The sequence below is a fragment of the Salmo salar genome, unplaced genomic scaffold (genome assembly GCF_905237065.1).
Source record: "Salmo salar unplaced genomic scaffold, Ssal_v3.1, whole genome shotgun sequence".
NCBI classification, from domain to species: domain Eukaryota; kingdom Metazoa; phylum Chordata; class Actinopteri; order Salmoniformes; family Salmonidae; genus Salmo; species Salmo salar.
Genome location: NW_025550053.1, coordinates 1 through 19598, shown reverse-complemented (window position 1 = coordinate 19598; position 19598 = coordinate 1). Strand labels below are relative to the sequence as shown.

General features: G+C 40.3%; 1 protein-coding gene across 9 annotated transcripts; it reads right to left on the bottom strand.

The window, feature by feature from the left end:
• Nucleotides 1-333: 333 nt before the first annotated feature.
• On the bottom strand, nucleotides 334-17700 carry LOC106600621 (zinc finger protein 567-like). 9 transcript variants are annotated; one of them, XR_006767603.1, is made up of 5 exons: nucleotides 16726-17700; nucleotides 15644-15880; nucleotides 12361-12514; nucleotides 4958-5206; nucleotides 334-4161 (listed from the first exon to the last, which is right to left on the bottom strand). XR_006767603.1 is itself a non-coding variant. In XM_045713637.1 (4 exons), the coding sequence occupies exons 2-4, from the start codon at nucleotides 15744-15746 to the stop codon at nucleotides 3623-3625; spliced, it is 891 nt and encodes a 296-aa protein (XP_045569593.1). In that variant the 5' UTR covers nucleotides 15747-15880; nucleotides 16726-16848; the 3' UTR covers nucleotides 2255-3622. The 9 variants fall into 9 exon arrangements, 2 of the variants coding, with proteins under 2 accessions (XP_045569594.1, XP_045569593.1); XR_006767605.1 differs by lacking the exon at nucleotides 334-4161 and adding an exon at nucleotides 4628-4675 and having other exon boundaries at nucleotides 16726-17698; XM_045713637.1 differs by lacking the exon at nucleotides 12361-12514 and having other exon boundaries at nucleotides 2255-4161; nucleotides 16726-16848.
• Nucleotides 17701-19598: the final 1898 nt, after the last annotated feature.

Here is a 19598-nt window from a genome sequence, read left to right as displayed (position 1 = left end):
TGACTTACAAACAGAGAGACATATTATATCCATGACTTATAAACAGAGAGAGACATATTATATCCATGACTTATAAACAGAGAGAGACATATTATATCCATGACTTATAAACAGAGAGAGACATGTTATATCCATGACTTATAAACAGAGAGAGACATATTATATCCATGACTTACAAACAGAGAGAGACATATTATATCCATGACTTACAAACAGAGACATATTATATCCATGACTTACAGAGACCTGGAGGCAATAGAAGCATACACCTGTTTAGGCGAGGTGCTGGCTAACAGAGTAGAACACTCGAAAAAGGAAAGGAGAGACCCACACTTTAGAAGCTCAGACGCAATCATTTAATTACCTAATATACAACGTTTCCACAGACAAGCTGTCTTCATCAGGGTATAATGACAAACAGTCTGGGTCACTAGTTCATATAGTGTCAAAGGACACACACAGGTGTCTGTAATCATGCCCGGGTGTGCCGATATCATTGGTTAATTCTCAGATATAAAAATAACATGCTAAAAACATGAATGAGAGCATACGATCATAGATACAATTTTGCTACATAGGCCTATAAACATTTACAATGAATAGCACAATCACAAGAATGGCTTCAGATCCAAGTCTATGTTGAGACCGAAGGGAGCGAGGGTCTTTAAATGAAAGATCCAGGCAGCCTCTCGTTTTAATAAATTGTCAGTGTCACCCCCTCTCCTAGGGAGGGTGACATGTTCGATGCCGATATAACGTAGGGACGAAATCAAGTGGTTCGCTTCCAAAAAGTGGATTTCCTGAACCTAATGGTGCTACGATGCTCCGAGATTCACACTTTTAATTCACACTTTGTTTTACCCACATTTTTACCACAAGGAAAAGTTAAGAGACACAAGCAAAAACTCTTTCAAAAATGTAGAAGACTATACACCTAATCATTTGTGATCTGACATGCTGTATTGTATGGAAACTGTAGGCTACTAACAACAGCAGCTGCAAAATCCAGCTTACTATTACCCTGGCCAGAGGGACAGGGTCAACAAAGCATTAATGTTGTGTATTGTATATACAGTATTTCACTTCAAACTGTTTATTTCATTTAATTATACACAAGAGAGGTTGCCGAGCATGAATTCATGTACAAACATTTTTCATTACATTTGTGTAATTTAGCAGATTTCTGGATAAGAGTGACTTACTGGACAAATACGGGTTAATTGCCTTGCTCAAGGGCACAATGACAGATTTAAAAAAGTGCATGATATACATACAAGCTCTACATTTATCATTAAACAAAAGTTGTTTAGTAATATAAAATAATCCACCCAAACTAATGCTAAAAACGGATCATCACACCATCTTTATCTGATATACACTGAGTGCACAAAACATTAGGAACACCTTCCTAATATTGAGTTGCACCCCCCTTTATCCTCAGAACAGCCTCAAATCATCACGGCATGGACTGTCCAAGGTGTTGAGAGTGTTCCACAGGGATGCTGGTCCATGTTGACTCCAATGCTTCCTACAATTGTGTCAAATTGGCTGGGAGTGGATCTACTCCGAATAGCTTGTTCCATCTCTTCCCACAGATGCACAATTTGATTGAGATCTGGTGACTCGGCAGGCCACTGCAGTAAGCTGAATTCACTGTCATGTTCTTGGAACCATTCCTGGACAAGCTTTGTGGCATGGGGCATAATCCTGCTGAAAATATCTACTTGCAGATGGATACACTGCTGCCATGAAGAGATGCACCTGATTGGCAATGATGTTTAGACATCCTGTAGCATTCAAACATTGTTCATCTTTTATCAAGGGGCCCAATGTGGGCCCTGAAAACACACCCTACGCCATCACACCACCAGCCTGCAATGCTGACACACGGCATGGATGCATATAGTGGTGTAAAGTAATGAAGTCAATTTTTTTTAAAGAACTACTTAAGTAGTTTTTGGGGGCATCTGTACTTTACTATTTATATTGTTGACAACTTCTACTTTTATTTCACTACATTCCTAAAGAAAATAAAATATTTTTTACTTCATACATTTTACCTGACACCCAAAAGTACTCCTTACATTTTTTATGATTAGCGTGACAGAAAGTGGTCCAATTCACACACTTCTCAAGATAACATCCCTGGTCATCCCTACTGCCTCTGATCTGGCGGACTCACTAAACACAAATGCTCTGTTTGTAAATGATGTCTGAGCGTTGGAATGTGCCCCTGGGTATCCGTAATATAAAATAAAAACAAGACAATTGTGCAATCTGGTCTGCTTAATTTAAAGAATTTGAAATTATTCATACTTTTACTTTTGATACTTAAGTATATTTACAACCAAATACTTTTACTCAAGTAGTATTTTAATGGGTGACTTTCACTTGAGTAATTTTCTATTAAGGTATCATTACTTTTACTTAAATATGACAGGTAATTTTCCCACCACTGGATGCATGTACTCGTGGTTTCCTCCATACCCTAGTCCTCCCATCAGCGTGAAACAGCAGGAACCAGGATTCATCAGACCAGGCAATATGTTCCCAGTTATCCAGTGTCCAGTCTTTTCATTCCTTAGCCCACCGCAGTTTCTTGTTTTTTGATGAAAGCAAATGGAGATCCATAATAAATACACCACAAATACATCATTAAGGATCATAGCTTTTCACCTGGATTCACCTGGTCAGTCTATGTCATGGTGTCCTTAATGTTTTGTACACTCAGAGTATGTTGTGTCTACCAGCTCAATCCCACAGAAAACTTCAGAGGGAAGCAGTACCACCCAGTCAACCATCAGACTCCATTGTGAGACGTCTCACAGAGGATATTCAACCCTAAGTTAGTTTCTAATGTAAAGTTATTGAGATTAACAAAACTGACAAGGTGCACACTGATCAGTAAAGTAAAGAGAGGCTAACATGCTATAACGCTCCCTTTCCTCGGCACAGTTCTCTCACAGTGAGAAACTATAGGATTACAATAGTGTTTTACACTTTCCTCACTTGATCCAATTCAACGTTGCCAATTATTTAATGACATGATACTTAAGTGGAGTGTCTAATATTAGCTGGTCTTAGAGAAATGAGGCTTCTCTCCTTTATGTATACATTGGTGTCTTTTTAAATGGCCCAATCTGTAGAATCTCTTCTCACAGTCAGTGCAGTGATAAGGCTTCTCTCCTGTGTGTATACATTCATGTCGTTTTAAGTTACACAGTAGAGAGAAACTCGCCGCACAGTCAGAGCAGATGTAAGGCTTCTCTCCTGTGTGTGTTCTCTGATGAACTTTTAGCCTAGTTGATGTTGGGAAGCATTTTACACACTCAGAGCAGGAGTACGGCTTCTCTCCTGTGGGTGTTCTTTGATGAATTTTTAGCTCAGTTGATGTTGGAAGCATTTTCCACAGTCAGAGCAGGAGTAAGGCTTCTCTCCTGTATGTTTTTGTTCATGTGTTTTTAAATGGCCCGGTCGAGAGAAACTCTTTCCACAGTCAGAACAGGAGTAAGGCTTCTCTCCAGTATGTATATGTTGGTGTATTTTTAAGTGGCCCAGGAGAGACACTCTTTCCACAGTCAGAGCAGGAGTAAGGCTTCTCTCCTGTGTGTATGCATTCATGTCATTTTAATTTGCACAGTAGAGAGAAACTCGCCGCACAGTCAGAGCAGGAGTAAAGCTTCTCTGTGTGTATACGTTCATGTCGTTTTAAGTTGCACATTAGAGAGAAACTCGCCCCACAGGCAGAGCAGAAGTAAGGCTTCTCTCCTGTGTGTGTTCTCTGATGAACTTTTAGCTTAGCTGATGTTGTGAAGCATTTTATACAATCAGAGCAGGAGTAAGGCTTCTCTCCTGTATGTGTTCTCTGATGAACTTTTAGCCAAGTTGATGTTGTGAAGCATTTTACACAGTCAGAGCAGGAGTAAGTCTTCTCTCTTGTCTGCACTCTCTGATGAACTGTCAGAGCCTTGGATGTGGTGAAATTCTTCCCACCGTCAGTATAGGAATACCGATTCTCTCCTGGGTGTATTTTGAGGTGTATTTTTAGCTTTGATAGAAATGGGAAAATCTCCTCACAATGTGGGCAGTGGTGAGACCTCTTAGCTCTGTGATCTTCCTGCTGTTGCTCTCTGGATGTAGAGGATGTCTCAACACGGTGTCCTGTGTGAACAACATCAGAAGAAACATACAGTTGGTGTGATATACATGTCAATCACATGTATTTTATGTAGCCATTATTACATCAGAAGTTGCCACAAAGTGCTTTACAGAAACCCAGCCTCAATCCCCAAAGAGCAAGCAATGCAGGTGTAGAAGCAAAGTGGCCACGAAAAACTCCCTAGCAAGCAAGAACCTTGGAAGAAACGTAAGAGAGGAACCAGGCTCAAAGGGGTGGCCAGTCCTCTTCTGGCTGTAGCGGGTGACATACGTATTCATATCAGTAGGCTGTACAATACAAAGGGAATAAAACTATTCTAAAAGTGGGTAAAAGTCGTGAACATTATGAGCCATATCATCCTCCACTCACTATGACAAGGGTTAGTAACCAGGCTGTATCACATCCGGCCATGATTGGGAGTCCCATAGGGCGGCGCACAATTGGCCCAGCATCGTCCAGGTTTGGCCGGGGGGTAGGCCGTCAATGTAAATAATAATTTGTTCTTAACTGACTTGCCTAGATAAAAAAAAGGTTAAAAAAAGAAGAGTAATTTCATAGAACTGTAAAACACTGGCAGTTTGTCTACTTCACTTCTTTAGTCTAATCTCTGATCACTCCAGATAACCCAGTGAATAAAACAAAATGCTGGCAATACTGGTATGCAAGTGTGAGTAGCATAAAATAACATCTACCTTCTCATTGAAACAGTTCATCATGAAACAGTTCTACTGCAACTTTTCATACACAGTGGGAAGTTGGAATGAACAGCAAACTTCGTCAGATACAACCTGCTCTTACCATGAGAAACAGATGTCCCAATCTTCTCCTCCTCTTCTTCATCTTTAATGTTGACATTCAGCTCCAGTGTTTGACTGCAGTCTTCCAGCTTCACTGATGCCATCTCTGAATCCTGCAGTGCAAACTGGGCTCCACTGTCACAATCAGCACCCAGTGACTGTAGGTTTGGACTCAGTGTGGAAGAAGAGAGGCAGGCTGGGTTTGTCCTCACTATTGATGTTACCGGCCTCAGATTTAATTCTAGTCGTCCTGTAGTAACAATGAATAACAGACACAATAAGTTATTGTCATGACAGTTCTGGCACGTTCTTTATTCTCTATTACAATATATTAAATTTTTTCTTGTTCAATTATCTAAATCAGTGCTTGACTTGGACTGAAATAGTTGTCGATACTCATTTTGGGGGCGGTACTGTTAATATTTAGATGCAGGAGCTCCACAATACTGTTGAGGTAATATTCTATAAGAACATGAGCTCAAGCAGTGGAAAATTGAAGTGCCGGTACTCAGCTGCAGTGAGCTCCTGTCCATCTCATTTCAATAGATCAGGTAGGTAAGCATTGACAACAAAACATGAATTTATTCAAATTAGACAAAGTATATGCTAAACAACGTAACTAATCTTAACCTATAGTAGATTTATTGGATTTACATAAATTAATAAATGACTCAAAAACCATTTAGTACAAGGTTGTAGTATGTTTTAGGCAGCACTATGTACTATTTTCCTGAATAACCTTGTCATTGTATTATGTTAATCAAAAACCAATTGTATTTCCCGTTCACATCATATTAACATTTATAGACAAAGATAGAAACTGAATGAGTCTGAATATTACTACATAAAATTGACTCTCTTCGACGCAGACAGAGTGGGCGCCGCGGTTTTCCCAGCTTGTGAATTTTACACAAAACCAATAACATGCAAAACGAACTCAGAAATCTCAAATAAATGGATTATTTATGAAATGACATTGAGAAAATTATGTACATCCACTCAGACAATCCCAAAGTCTCTAGCTATGTGGCTTGTAAAATAGTTATGTTCTTCACTTGGTTTGACACAAAAATAACACATCAACCCTTTACCAAACGTGATAATACCTTAACAGATTTGTTACCTAGCATGGTATGACATGTTCTTTTGATATTAGGAAGTTTAAACCTGCTATTCCATACCTGTATTAATAAATAGAAACAGACACAAAAGGTTATCTTCTTAACATCACAGTTCTTGCGCTTTCTTTATTCTGAAGAATGGTGTGTGCCAGCCTGGAACTTCCTGTTCCCCCACTACCACAGTGCAACCACAGAACAAGAGACAGATTTTTCACCGGATTAATAAATGTGAAGCATTCGCTTAGCGTTTCCACTCACTACCAAATATGGTAGAGAGAGGAAGCCCGATGGCCGGCAGTGGGAGAAGATGGAACGAGATGGATTTTGGCTGACATTCTGCAAATGTTCTAATCAATGTTATGAACAGAGTGGACTAAGTTTTGTAGACTTTAACTTTTGCAAAGGGTATTTTTTTAAATTGTGTTGTTCAGAAGGAATATTGCACACAAGTGCTTCACAGAGGAGGTGGTGGCTAACAGAAATATGCAGATGTGTGCTAGAACGCGGCAAATTGGATCTCGGTAGCTGGTGCTTGGCTCTGCCCACTATGCCTCATCTGTTCCACATCGGAAACGACTGGTTGTGGCCTATCTTTGGTGCAATCGTCCATACATTCAGGGATCCTTGGGATGGCCCTACCTCATTATATGAGAAGGGCGGTGCTTAATTTGAGCCGGATCCTCCAGCACCTCTCAGTTTTGCAGTCTTCGTTCCAGAAACCATTTGCCAGGGTCAGGTAGACTACAGATGAAGTTGGAAGTTTACATACACCTTGGCCAAATACAATTAAACTCAGTTTTTCACAATTTCTGACATTTAATCCTAGTAAAAATTCCCTGTCTTAGTTCAGTTAGGATCACCACTTTATTTTAAAAATGTGAAACGTCAGAATAATAGCAGAGATAATAATTTATTTCAGCTTTTATTTCTTTCATCACATTCCTAATGGGTCAGAAGCTTACATACACTCAATTAGTATTTGGTAGCATTGCCTTTAAATTGTTTAACTTGGGTCAAACGTTTTGGGTAGCCTTACACAAGCTTCCCACAATAAGTTAGTCCCACAATAAGTGGATAGAAAACACTCTAAAGTTTCTAAAACTGTTAAAATAATGTGAGTATAACAGAACTGATTTGTAAGGCGAAACCCCGAGGACAAAACATCAAGGAAAAACAAAATTGAGGTCATAGGATTTTCCAATGGTTTTCTATAGGATACCCTTATTATTAGGAACCTGGTTGCAGTTCCTATGGCTTCCACTAGATGTCAACAGTCTTTAGAAATTGTATGATGTTTTTCTTTTGAGAAATGAAGAAGTAGTCCTATTCATTGTCAGTGTCACTCCAGGTGGACTCTACTGTTTTGGTGAGCGTGAACAGGAGCGTGCTCCATGTTGTTTTTATCCGGTATTAGAAACAGTTTATTCCATCTTAAATTGTATTGATTATTTACGTTTTAGGGTACCTGAGGTTGGATTAGGAACATTGTTTGAAATGTTTGGACCAAGTTTACAGGTAACTTATTAGATACTTTGTAGGCATGTTGGGCGAGTTTAAACCGGTGTATTTCTTAGTCAAACGCGCCAAATAAATTGCCATTTTTGGGACATAATCGAACAAAAGGACAATTTGTGATGTTTCTGGGACATTTTGGAGTGCCAACAGAAGATGATCTTCAAAGGCATTAATTATATCGCTATTTCTGACTTTTGTGGCGCACCTGCCTGGTTGAAATATCTTTTTCATGGTTTTGTATGCTGGGCGCTGTCCTCAGATAATCGCATGGTTTGCTTTCGCTGTAAAGCCTTTTTCAAATCTGACACAGCGGCTGGATTAACAAGAAGTTAAGCTTTATTTTGATGTATAACATATTTTCAAGAATGTTAAAGATTTGAATTTAGGATTTTTGAATTTCGCGCTCTGCAATTTCACCGGATGTTGGCCAGGTGGGACGCTACCGTCCCACACACCCTTGAGAGGTTAAGCCATTTTGCCACAACTTTGGAAGTATGCTCGGGGTCATTGTCCATTTGGAAGACCTATTTGCTTAAATATATCCACATAATTTTCCATCCTCATGAAGCCATCTATTTTGTGATGTGCACCAGTCCCTCCTACAGCATGATGCTCCCACCCCCGTGCTTCATGGTTGGGATGATGTTCTTCGGCTTGCAAGCCTCCCCCTGTTTCCTCCAAACATAACAATGGTCATTATGGCAAAACAGTTCTATTTTTGTTTCATCAGACCAGAGGACATTTCTCCAAAAAGTACGATCTTTGTCCCCATGTGCAGTTGCAAACCGTAGTCTGGCTTTTTTATGGTGGTTTTGAAAGGCCGCCTCTTGCTGAGCGGCCTTTCAGATAATGTCGATATAGGACTCGTTTTACTGTGGATGCAGATACTTTTGTACCCGTTTCCTCCAGCATCTTCACAAGGTCCTTTGCTGTTGTTCTGGGATTGATTTGCACTTTTCGCACCAGAGGAATGTTCATCTCTAGGAGACAGAACGCGTCTCCTTCCTGAGCGGTATGATGGCAGCGTGGTCCCATGGTGTTTATACTTGCGTACTATTGTTTGTACAGATGAACGTTGTACCTTCAGGCGTTTGGAAATTGCTCCCAAGGATGAACCAGACTTGAGGTCTAGAATTTTTTTCTGAGGTCTTGGCTGATTTCTTTTGATTTTCCCATGATGTCAAGCAAAGAGGCACTGAGTTTGAAGGTAGGCCTTCAAATACATCCACAGCTACACCTCCAATTGACTCAAATGATGTCAATTACACTATCAGAAGCTTCTAAAGCCATGACATTTTCTGGAATTCTCCAAGCTGTTTAAAACCTCTTACATCTAGACGTTCCGCTAGCGGAACACCTGCTCCAATATCCAATGATAGGCGTGGCGGGAATTACAAATTCCTCAAAAATACAAAAACTTCCATTTTTCAAACATATGACTATTTCACAGCATTTTAAAGACAAGACTCTCCTTTATCTAACCACACTGTCCGATTTCAAAAAGGCTTTACAGCGAAAGCAAAACATTAGATTATGTCAGCAGAGTACCAAGCCAGAAATAATCAGACACCCATTTTTCAAGCTAGCATATAATGTCACAAAAAACAAAACCACAGCTAAATGCAGCACTAACCTTTGATGATCTTCATCAGATGACAACCCTAGGACATTATGTTATACAATACATGCATGTTTTGTTCAATCAAGTTCATATTTATATCAAAAACCAGCTTTTTACATTAGCATGTGACGTTCAGAACTAGCATTCCCACCGCAATCTTCCGGTGAATTTACTAAATTACTCACGATAAACGTTCACAAAAAACATAAATTATTTTAAGAATTATAGATACAGAACTCCTTTGTGCAATCGAGGTGTCCGATTTTAAAATAGCTTTTCGGTGAAAGCACATTTTGCAATATTCTGAGTACATAGCCCGGCATCACAGGGCTAGCTATTTAGACACCCAGCAAGTTTAGCCTTCACCAAAGTCAGATTTATTATTAGAAAAATGTTATTACCTTTGCTGTCTTCGTCAGAATGCACTCCCAGGACTTCTACTTCAATAACAAATGTTGGTTTGGTTCAAAATAATCCATCATTATATCCAAATAGCGGCGTTTTGTTCGTGCGTTCAAGATACTATCCGAAGTGTAAATAAGGGTCACGAGCATGGCGCAATTCGTGACAAAAGATTTCTAAATATTCCATTACCGTACTTCGAAGCATGTCAACCGCTGTTTAAAATCAATTTTTATGCCATTTTTCTCGTAAAAAAGCGATAATATTCCGACCGGAAATCTACGTTTAGGTAAACAGACGAAAGAAAACAAGGCATGGGGTCGACGCGGGCACGAGCCTGAGTCTCACAGTACTGTAACCAGCCACTACCCAAACACGCTACTTTTTTTCAGCCAGAGCCTGCAAAAGCCACGATTCAGCTTTTTGCCGCCTTCTGAGAGCCCATTGGAGCCGTAGGAAGTGTCACGTAACAGCAGAGATCCTCTGTAATGGATAGAGATAATCAAGAAGGGCAAGAAATTGTCAGACAGGGCACTTCCTGCATGGAATCTTCTCAGGTTTTTGCCTGCCATATGAGTTCTGTTATACTCACAGACACCATTCAAACAGTTTTAGAAACTTTGGAGTGTTTTCTATCCAAAGCTAATAATTATATGCATATTCTAGTTTCTGGGCAGGAGTAATAATCAGATTAAAATCGGGTACGTTTTTTATCCAGCTGTGAAAATACTGCCCCCTAGCCATAACAGGTTAAAGGCACAGTCAATTTAGTGTATGTAAACTTCTGACCCACTGGAATTATGATAGTGAATCATAAGTGAAATAATCTGTCTGTAAACAATTGCTGGAAAAATGACTTGTGTCATGCACAAAGTAGATATCCTAACCGACTTGCCAAAACTAAAGTAAAAAAAAATAAAAATTAATATTATTTATTTATTTTAACCATTTTTTTCTCCCCAATTTCGTGGTTATCATTTGGTAGTTACAGTCTTGTCTCATCGCTGCAACTCCCGTACGGACTCGGGAGAGGCGAAGGTCGAGAGCCATGCGTCCTCCGAAACACAACCCAACCAAGCCGCACCGCTTCTTGACACAATGCACATCCAACCCGGAAGCCAGCCGCACCAATGTGTCGGAGGAAACACTGTACACCTGGCGACCTGGTCAACGTGCACTGCGCCCGGCCCGACACAGGAGTCGCTAGTGCGCGACGAGACAAGGATATCCCTGCCGGCCAAACCCTCCCTAACCCGGACGACGCTAGGCCAATTGTGCGCCGCCCCATGGACCTCCCGGTCGCGGCTGGCTGCGACAGAGCCTGGGCTCGAACCCAGTGGTCTCTGGCTGTGCCTCCAGAGACCACTGCTCCACCCGGGAGGCCAAGTATAGTTTGTTAACAAGAAATTTGTGGAGTGGTTGAAAAACAAGTTTTAATGAGTGCAACCTAAGTGCATGTAAACTGTACCTCTAGTGGCATGAAAAATAATATCCACTGTTTGCAATGTAAAAATCCTAATTACTTTCTAATTGTCATGCCTCCTAAAAAACGTAATGTGAAAACATGCCTGATATTCTAAGACTGTATTAATGTTGGGCCGTCCCTGGTTTACGGTTTATGCAACATTGTAGCCTATTTAGACCAAAGCGTGGCCATTGCTGTGGTGAGAGAGAAGCACGCCTGTATCTCTCACAGAACTACAATGAGATTCACTTTCTATGATCTCTCTCCCTCTCTGTGCTGTTATAGACATGAGCCAGCAACTCATCTCTCCAGCATTGCACTTCATTTATTTCCTAATAGAATAGAACAGCAGTCTGAGAAATTAAGTAATACCCAATACTGCACCAGGAGTAAGACTATAATTTAGCCATAGAGGATCAATAACTATTTATTTTTTAAATAGCCTAGCTGTGGATTGTGTGTAGCCAAATCACAAGGCATGTCTACAGTCAGGAACGTGTGCCAAATCTGTCAGTGAACAGCATGCAGCCAAAACAGGCCTTTAGCAATATTTCTAATACAGTCACTGGAAAACACAGGTTGTAAAGCAAATGGATCCTGCTGAAAATAAAATACTAATCTGTCTGTATGTTACCAAGTTATCAACTTCCAAATAGGCCTATTGAGCGAACAGCATTGTTTTACAAAGTAAAGCAAGAGAGAGATGAGCTTTTGGCCAGTGAGTGAGCTGCACATCATTGGGTGAGTCCGTGAAACTGTAAAGCTTGTTAAGGACTATAACTTCCTCCTCATATTGTACAATGTGTTTCTCCTCACACCTGGCCTAGGCTATTGATGGATTAGAGACCTCAGAGTCTCAGTGTCAAAGTAGCCTGTCATTTTGGTCATCAGTCCCAGTCATCTAAAAAGATGTAGAACTGCATGAAATCCGTTTGTAAAAGGCCACATTTTTCCTGGACTCCAGGCTACAAAAAATGTACTCAATGTGTGTAACTTCTGTAAGCGGTTCAACTCCACTGCTCCCGAGTGGCACAGTGATCTAAGGCACTGCATCTCAGTGCAAAAGGCATCACAACAGTCTCTGGTTCGAATCCAGTCTGTATCACATCCGGCCGCGATTGGGAGTCCCATAGGCCGTCATTGTAAATAAGAATTTGTTCTTAAACTGACTTGCCTAGTTAAATAAAATAAAACAATTATATTATGCCAGTATGCAAAAGTCATGATAATGCATGCAATGCTTTATTATAAAAGGTATTTTATTTAATGTGTTCTGGTACCTCAGAGACCCCCAGGTCACCCCCCTCTCAGGCTCACTCTTGGTTCCAGCACCTCCCAATTTACACAGTAAGCACTGGAGAAGTGGGTAGCTGCTGCTGCCTCCTCCGGGACACATCTCCTTTACATAGAATTGGTGAGGATGTTGATTTTGGCCTGTGGAATAGACCACGTGTAACAACACCTGAACAGGATCGGTACATCCGAACATCACACCTGCTAGACAGGAATGTCAGTGTTTTGCCATGGCCAGCGAAGAGCCCGGATCTCAATCCCATTGAGCACGTCTGGGACCTGTTGGAACGGAGGGTAAGGGCTAGGGACAGTCCCCCAGGAAATGGCTGGGATCTTGCAGGTGCCTTGGTGGAAGAGTGGGGTAACATCTCACAGCAAGAACTGGCAAATCTGGTGCAGTCCATGAGGAGATGCACTGCAGTACTTAATGCAGCTGGTGGCCACACCAGATACTGACTGTTACTTTTGATTTTGACCCACCCCTTTGTTCAGGGACACATTATTCCATTTCTGTTAGTCACATGTCTGTGGAACTTGTTCAGTTTATGTCTCAGTTGTTGAATCTTGTTATTTACATACAAATATTTACACGTTAAGTTTGCTGAAAATAAACGCAGTTGACAGTAAGAGGTCATCTCTTTCTTTGCCAAGTTTATTTTTACCTTGTCAGCTCAGGGATTTGATCCAGCAACCTTTCGTTTACTGGCTCAACGCTCTAACCACTAGGCTACCTGTACGTATTCACATAAGTAGGCTGTGCAATACAAAATGGAGAATAAAACTATTCTAAAAGTAACTCATAAGTAAAAAATTATGACCTATATCATCCTCCTCTCACTATCACAAGGGTTAGTAACTACACAGACTCATTTCAGATCATCCTCCACTCACTATCACAAGGGTTAGTAACTACATTTACATTACATTATCCAGAGCGACTTACAAATTGGTGCATTCACCTTATGATATCCAGTGGAACAACCACTTTACAATAGTGCATCTAAATCTTTTAAGGGGGGGGGGGGGGTTAGAAGGATTACTTTATCCTATCCTAGGTATTCCTTAAAGACTACACAGACTAATTTCATATCATCCTCCACTCACTATCACAAGGGTTAGTAACTATACAGACTCACTTCATATCATCCTCCACTCACTATCACAAGGGTTAGAAACTATAGACTCATTTCATATCATCCTCCACTCACTATCACAAGGGTTACTAACTACACAGACTCATTTCATATCATCCTCCACTCACTATCACAAGGGTTAGTAACTATAGACTCATTTCATATAACTTTAAAACACTGGCTGTTTTACTTCACATCTTTAGTCTACTATCTGATCACTCCAGATAGCCCAGTGAATAAAACACATGCTGACAATACTGGTGTCAAACCATGCAAGTAGCATGAAATAACATCTACCTTCTCATTGAAACAGTTCCACTACAACTTTTCATGCACAGCGGGAAGTTGGAATGAACAACAAACTTAGATAGAACCTGCTCTTACCATGAGAAACAGATTTCCCAATCTTCTCCTCCTCTTCTTCATCTTTAATGTTGACGTTCAGCTCCAGTGTTTGACTGCAGTCTTCCAGCTTCACTGATGCCATCTCTGGATCCTGCAGTGAAAACTGGGCTCCACTGTCACAATCAGGACCCAGTGACTGTAGGTTTGGACTCAGTGTGGAAGGAGAGAGGCAGGCTGGGTCTGTCGTCACTGTTGATGTTACCGGCCTCATAACCGAGTCGGCAAGTAGTACAAGAGAAACAGACACAAAAGTTATTTTCTTGACAGTTCTGGAAAGGTCTTTATTCTCTATTAAATATATTATAATTTGTATTGTTCAATTATCTAATTCAGTGCTTGACTTGGACTGAAATAGTTGCCGATAAACATTTTGGTTGCCAGTATGGTTTATATTTAGGTGCAGGAGCTCCATAATACTTTTGAGCTAATATTTAACCAATAGAAGAAAAATGCATAAATTACTCAAAAACCATTTAGTACAAGGTTACAGTTTATTTTCGTTAATAACCTTGTATTCAGTGTTTTACTTCTAAAAACATATTGTATTTCCTGTTCACACCATAGTAACGTTTATAGATAAAGACAAACTGAATGTGTCAATATCATTACACACGTAGAAAACCGATAATCATTACATTTAGCATTTAAACAGTAGTGCAACTGGACGGTTCTGACTTAGAATATGTGGACAACTACAAATACCTAAGTGTCTGGTTAGACTGTAAACGCTTCTTCTAGACTCACATTAAGCATCTCCAAACCAAAATTAAATCTAGAATCGGCTTCCTATTTCGCAACAAAGCCTCCTTCACTCATGCTGTCGAACATACCCTCGTAAAACTGACTATGGTACCGATCCTTGACTTCGGCGAAGTCATTTACAAAATAGCCTCCAACACTCTACTCTGCAAATTGGATGTAGTCTATCACAGTGCCATCTGTTTTGTCACCAAAGCCCCATATACTACCCACCACTGCGACCTGTATGCTCTCATTGGCTGACCCTCGCTTCATATTGGTCACCAAACCCACTGGCTCCAGGTCATCTATAAGTCTTTGCTAGGTAAAGCCCCACGTTATCTCAGCTCACTGGTCACCATAGCAACACCCACCCGTAGCAAGCGCTCCAGCAGGTATATTTCACTGGTCATCCACAAAGCCAACTCCTCTTTTGGCCACCTGTCCTTCCAGTTCTCTGCTGCCAATGACTGGAACGAATTGCAAAAATCACTGAAGCTGGAGACATATCTCCCTCACTAACTTTAAGCATCAGCTGTCAGAGCAGCTTACTGCTCCTGTACACAGCCCATCTGTAAATAGCCCACCCAACTTCCTCATCCCCATATTGTTATTTATTTTTGCTGTTTTGCACCCCAGTATATCGACTTGCACATCTATCACTCCAGTGTTAATGCTAAATTGTAATTATTTCGCCACTACGGCCTATTTATTGCCTTACCTCCCTAATCTTACTACATTTGCACACACTGCATATAGATTTTTCTATTGTGTTATTGACTGTATGTTTATTTATTCCATGCGTAAGTATGTTGTTTTTATCATACTGCTTTGCTTCATCTTGGCCAGGTTGCAGTTGTAAATGAGAACTTGTTCTCAACTGGCCTACCTGGTTAAATAAAGGTGAAATAAAATAGTTTTACAGTAACTTTTCATGCACAGTGGGAAGTTGGAATGAAAAACACAAACTTAGTTAGATAGAACCTGTGCTTACCATGAGAAACAGATTTCCTAATCTTCTCCTCCTCTTCTTCATCTTTAATGTTGACATTCAGCTCCAGTGTTTGACTGCAGTCTTCCAGCTTCACTGATGCCATCTCTGGATCCTGCAGAGCAAACTGGGCTCCGCTGTCACAATCAGGAGCCAGTGACTGTAGGTTTGGACAGTGTGGAAGGAGAGAGGCAGGCTGGGTTTGTCCTCACTGTTGATGTTAGCGGCCTCAGACTTAATCTGAGTCAGCCAGTAGTAATAAAGAGAAACAGACTCAAAAGTTAGTGTCAGAACTGTCAATACTTTATTTTCTAAAAATATGGTTTATATTTAGGTGCAGGAGCTCCACAATACTGTTGAGATAATATTCTATATGACGAACATAAGCTCAAACAGTAGAAACTTGAGGTGACTGTCTAATGTGAATTAATTAATGTTTTGTCAATGCTTAGCTACCAGATCTACTGAAATGAGATCTGTGCTTGACTTGCACAGGAGCTCACTGGAGCAGAGTACCAAGTATACACTTTAAATTAGGCTACACAACTCTAAATGAACTTAATCTATAGTAGATCTCCTGAATTAACATAAATGCCTCAAAACTTTTAGTACAAGGTTGCAGTATGTTTTAGGCAGCACTATTTTCCTGAATAACCTTGTCTTCGCTGTATTATTCCAATCAAAAACAAATAGTATTTCCGTTCACACCATAGTAATATTTACTGATAGACAGAAACTGAATGTCTCTGAATATTAGTACACATGTAGAAAACTGATAATCATTACATTTAGCTCCAAAACAGTAGTGCAACCGTAAAATTGTCTCTCTGCTGCACCCTCACTGCCTGCACTGAAGTGCGTTGATGCAGACCGAGGGGGAATTGATCCTTAATGAAATGATATACATACACTCAGACTAACCCAAAGTCTCTATGTGACTTGTAAAAAAGTGATCACGTTCACTCATGCGGTTTGACACAAAAATAGCACATACAACCTTTACCAAACGTGATAATATTTTCACGTATTTGTTACCTAGCATGTTATGACATGTTCTTTCGATATTATAACGTGCTATTACATACCACTAGATATACATTTGAAACGGACACAGAAGTTGTCGTCTCGACTCCACAATTCTGACCTCTCCTTTATTCTGAAGAATGATGCGCGCCTGCGCGAAACTTCCTGTTCCCCAACTACCAGTTTCTAAACCCAGAGACGTAACAACGCGAGACTTCAGAGAACGCCTGTGAAGCAGACCAAGACGGGGTTTGAGAAGTCAATGAGAGAAGTGAACAATTCTGATACTTTTGCAGCGGCTAATGGGGATCCTAATAAATACCAAAAATATTCCGTCGGCACACACTTGAAACATGGCCATTCTTTTATCAATTTCATAACTGCAGTGGTTTATTCACAATAGCTGACAATGCATGTCTTACAGCATCACATGAGTAGGCAGACACTCTTCACTCTTCCAACGAAACTCCAGATATAACACATTTTATCGGTGCCCTGCTCCGAAAAACACAATGCTCTCTCCTACTGCGACGCATGAAATCATAACAAAACCACTACTGGTCACTCTGACTGACTACCTTTCCTAATGCCTCCTTCACCATCTTCCTGACCTCAAATGATCTCCCAAAAATAGATCATTGTTGATGAATCGCGCTCCAAAAGAAGCCGATGTTCATTTACAACTTTTGGTCTGTTTGCTTCATTTTTCGTTGTCTCCGTCTTCCATTCCTTCTTACCAACTTTACTGAACTGGGAGATATCAGACTCGAACAGCACTTCCGCTTCGCCATATTTCCCTACCCAAAACCAGAAACACCCCGCTACGGACTAACTCCTGCATGTAGAATCCTGCATTGAATAAAGCCAACAAGTACAGGTTAAAGGGGAATTTCACGCTGGTTTTGCCTTGGCATCAGTGGCGACGTTCATCATAGACTTTATTTCGCCCAAAATTGTCCGTCTGTTTTGATCCAAATATAGCCGAAGGTCAGCCTGATCAGCTTGTACTCATTGAAATGCATGAGATACACGAATACAATTATACAATATTGCATATAGTATAAGTTTGATTATTTTTTGATATACACAATGTAATGAAATATATTGATTTAAAATCAAATCAAATAGCTTGTTAGATATTCTGATATAGACAGAATGACAAATTACCTGTAATTTCAAATCATTAGTTTACAATATCACAATGGAATTTATTACCGTCATGTCTCAAAACTGGGAGAAGCAGAAAGAGCAAGTCATTCACCCGACATTTGTTCCTCAAGACGGATAACAACGACACGCGGATAATTGTAAGCTCAACATTTCTGAAAACGTTTGTAATTTTATAAGGTTGTTATATTAATTATCAGTTTCTGTTAATGTCGCAAACTATTTTCTCTATGCTAACATAAGAAACTCTGCCTGGATACTTGCATGCTAGCTAGCTAACGTTAACACTAACTTAGTTGCTAGCTAACTAGTTAATTAGATAGGAAAGCAGGGTTAACATATATGATAGTTGTACTGTCAGCTAACTTACTGTATCGGTCTAGCTAACTACGGTTAGCTATGTTTTCTGGTAACCAGTGTGGAGTCATGGTTTTTTGACATAACATTTTTTTTTAAATTAACTAGCTAGAGTCCAACATCAACGTTACTCTCTGGGTACCTACCGTGAAGCTGGTTGGCTTGATAACTAACTGTAGTATGGGTTAACTAACTAGCTAGCTAAGAACGTTAGCTCACAGGAGAGAGGGCGTTAATATGTTACAAATTAGACAGGAGAATGAGTGCAAAATGCATTGACCAAAATTAACTAGCTAAGAAGCCTGTCAAACTTGCTCTCACTATATTTATTACTACAGTTTGTTTACTATTTACCTTTTATTAACTTTTTTTCAGAAAAATAAAAAGTGAAGATCATAATTATACATTCACAACTGATCACTGCCTGCTCTTCAACCGATCACTGCCTGCACCTGCCCGCCCGTCCAGCATCACTACTCTGGGCGGTTCTGACTTAGAATATGTGGACAACTACAAATACCTAGGTATCTGGTTAGACTGTAAACTCTCTTTCCAGACTCACATTAAGCATCTCCAAACCAAAATTAAATCTAGAAAACTGACCATCCTACCAAATCCTTGACTTTGGCGATGTCATTTACAAAATAGCCTCCAACACTCTACTCAACAAATTGGATGCAGTCTATCACAGTGCCATCCATTTTGTTACCAAAGCCCCATATACTACCCACCACTGCGACCTGTACACTCTCGTTGGCTGGCCATTGCTTCATACTCGTTGCCAAACCCACTGGCTCCAGGTCATCTACAAGTCTCTGCTAGGTAAAGCCCTGCCTTATCTCAGCTCACTGTTCACCATAGCAGCACCCACCCGTAGCACGCGCTCCAGCAGGTATATCTCACTAGTCACCCCCAAAGCCAATTCCTCCTTTGGCCGACTTTCCTTCCAGTTCTCTGCTGCCAATGACTGGAAAGATCTGCAAAAATCACTGAAGCTGGAGACTCATATGTCCCTCACTAACTTTAAGCACCAGCTGTCAGAGCAGCTCACAGATCACTATACCTGTACATAGCCCATCTGTAAACAGCCCATCCAACTACTTGAACATTCATCTTCTGCACATCTACCATTCCAGTGTTTAATTGCTATATTGTAATTACTTCGCCACCATGGCCTATTTATTGCCTTACCTCCCTTATCTTGCCTCATTTGCACTCACAGTATATAGATTTTTCTTTTTTCTACTGTATTATTGACTGTATATTTGTTTATTCCATGTGTAACTCTATGTTGTTGTATGTGTCGAACTGCTGTGCTTTATCTTGGCCAGGTCGCAGTTGTAAATGAGAACTTGTTCTCAACTAGCCTACCTGGTTAAATAAAGATGAAATAAATACAATTAAAATAAGT

What these genes read in the sequence shown, in the direction of transcription:
- LOC106600621 (XM_045713637.1), bottom strand. Translation starts at nt 15,746, where the DNA reads ATGGCATCAGTGAAGCTGGAAGACTGCAGTCAAACACTGGAGCTGAAT. An exon ending in TAGGAAATCTGTTTCTCATG is followed by an intron (nt 5,207 to 15,643) that starts GTAAGCACAGGT and finishes TTGTTACTACAG; the next exon opens with GACGACTAGAATTAAATCTG. An exon ending in TGGGACATCTGTTTCTCATG is followed by an intron (nt 4,162 to 4,957) that starts GTAAGAGCAGGT and finishes TTGTTCACACAG; the next exon opens with GACACCGTGTTGAGACATCC.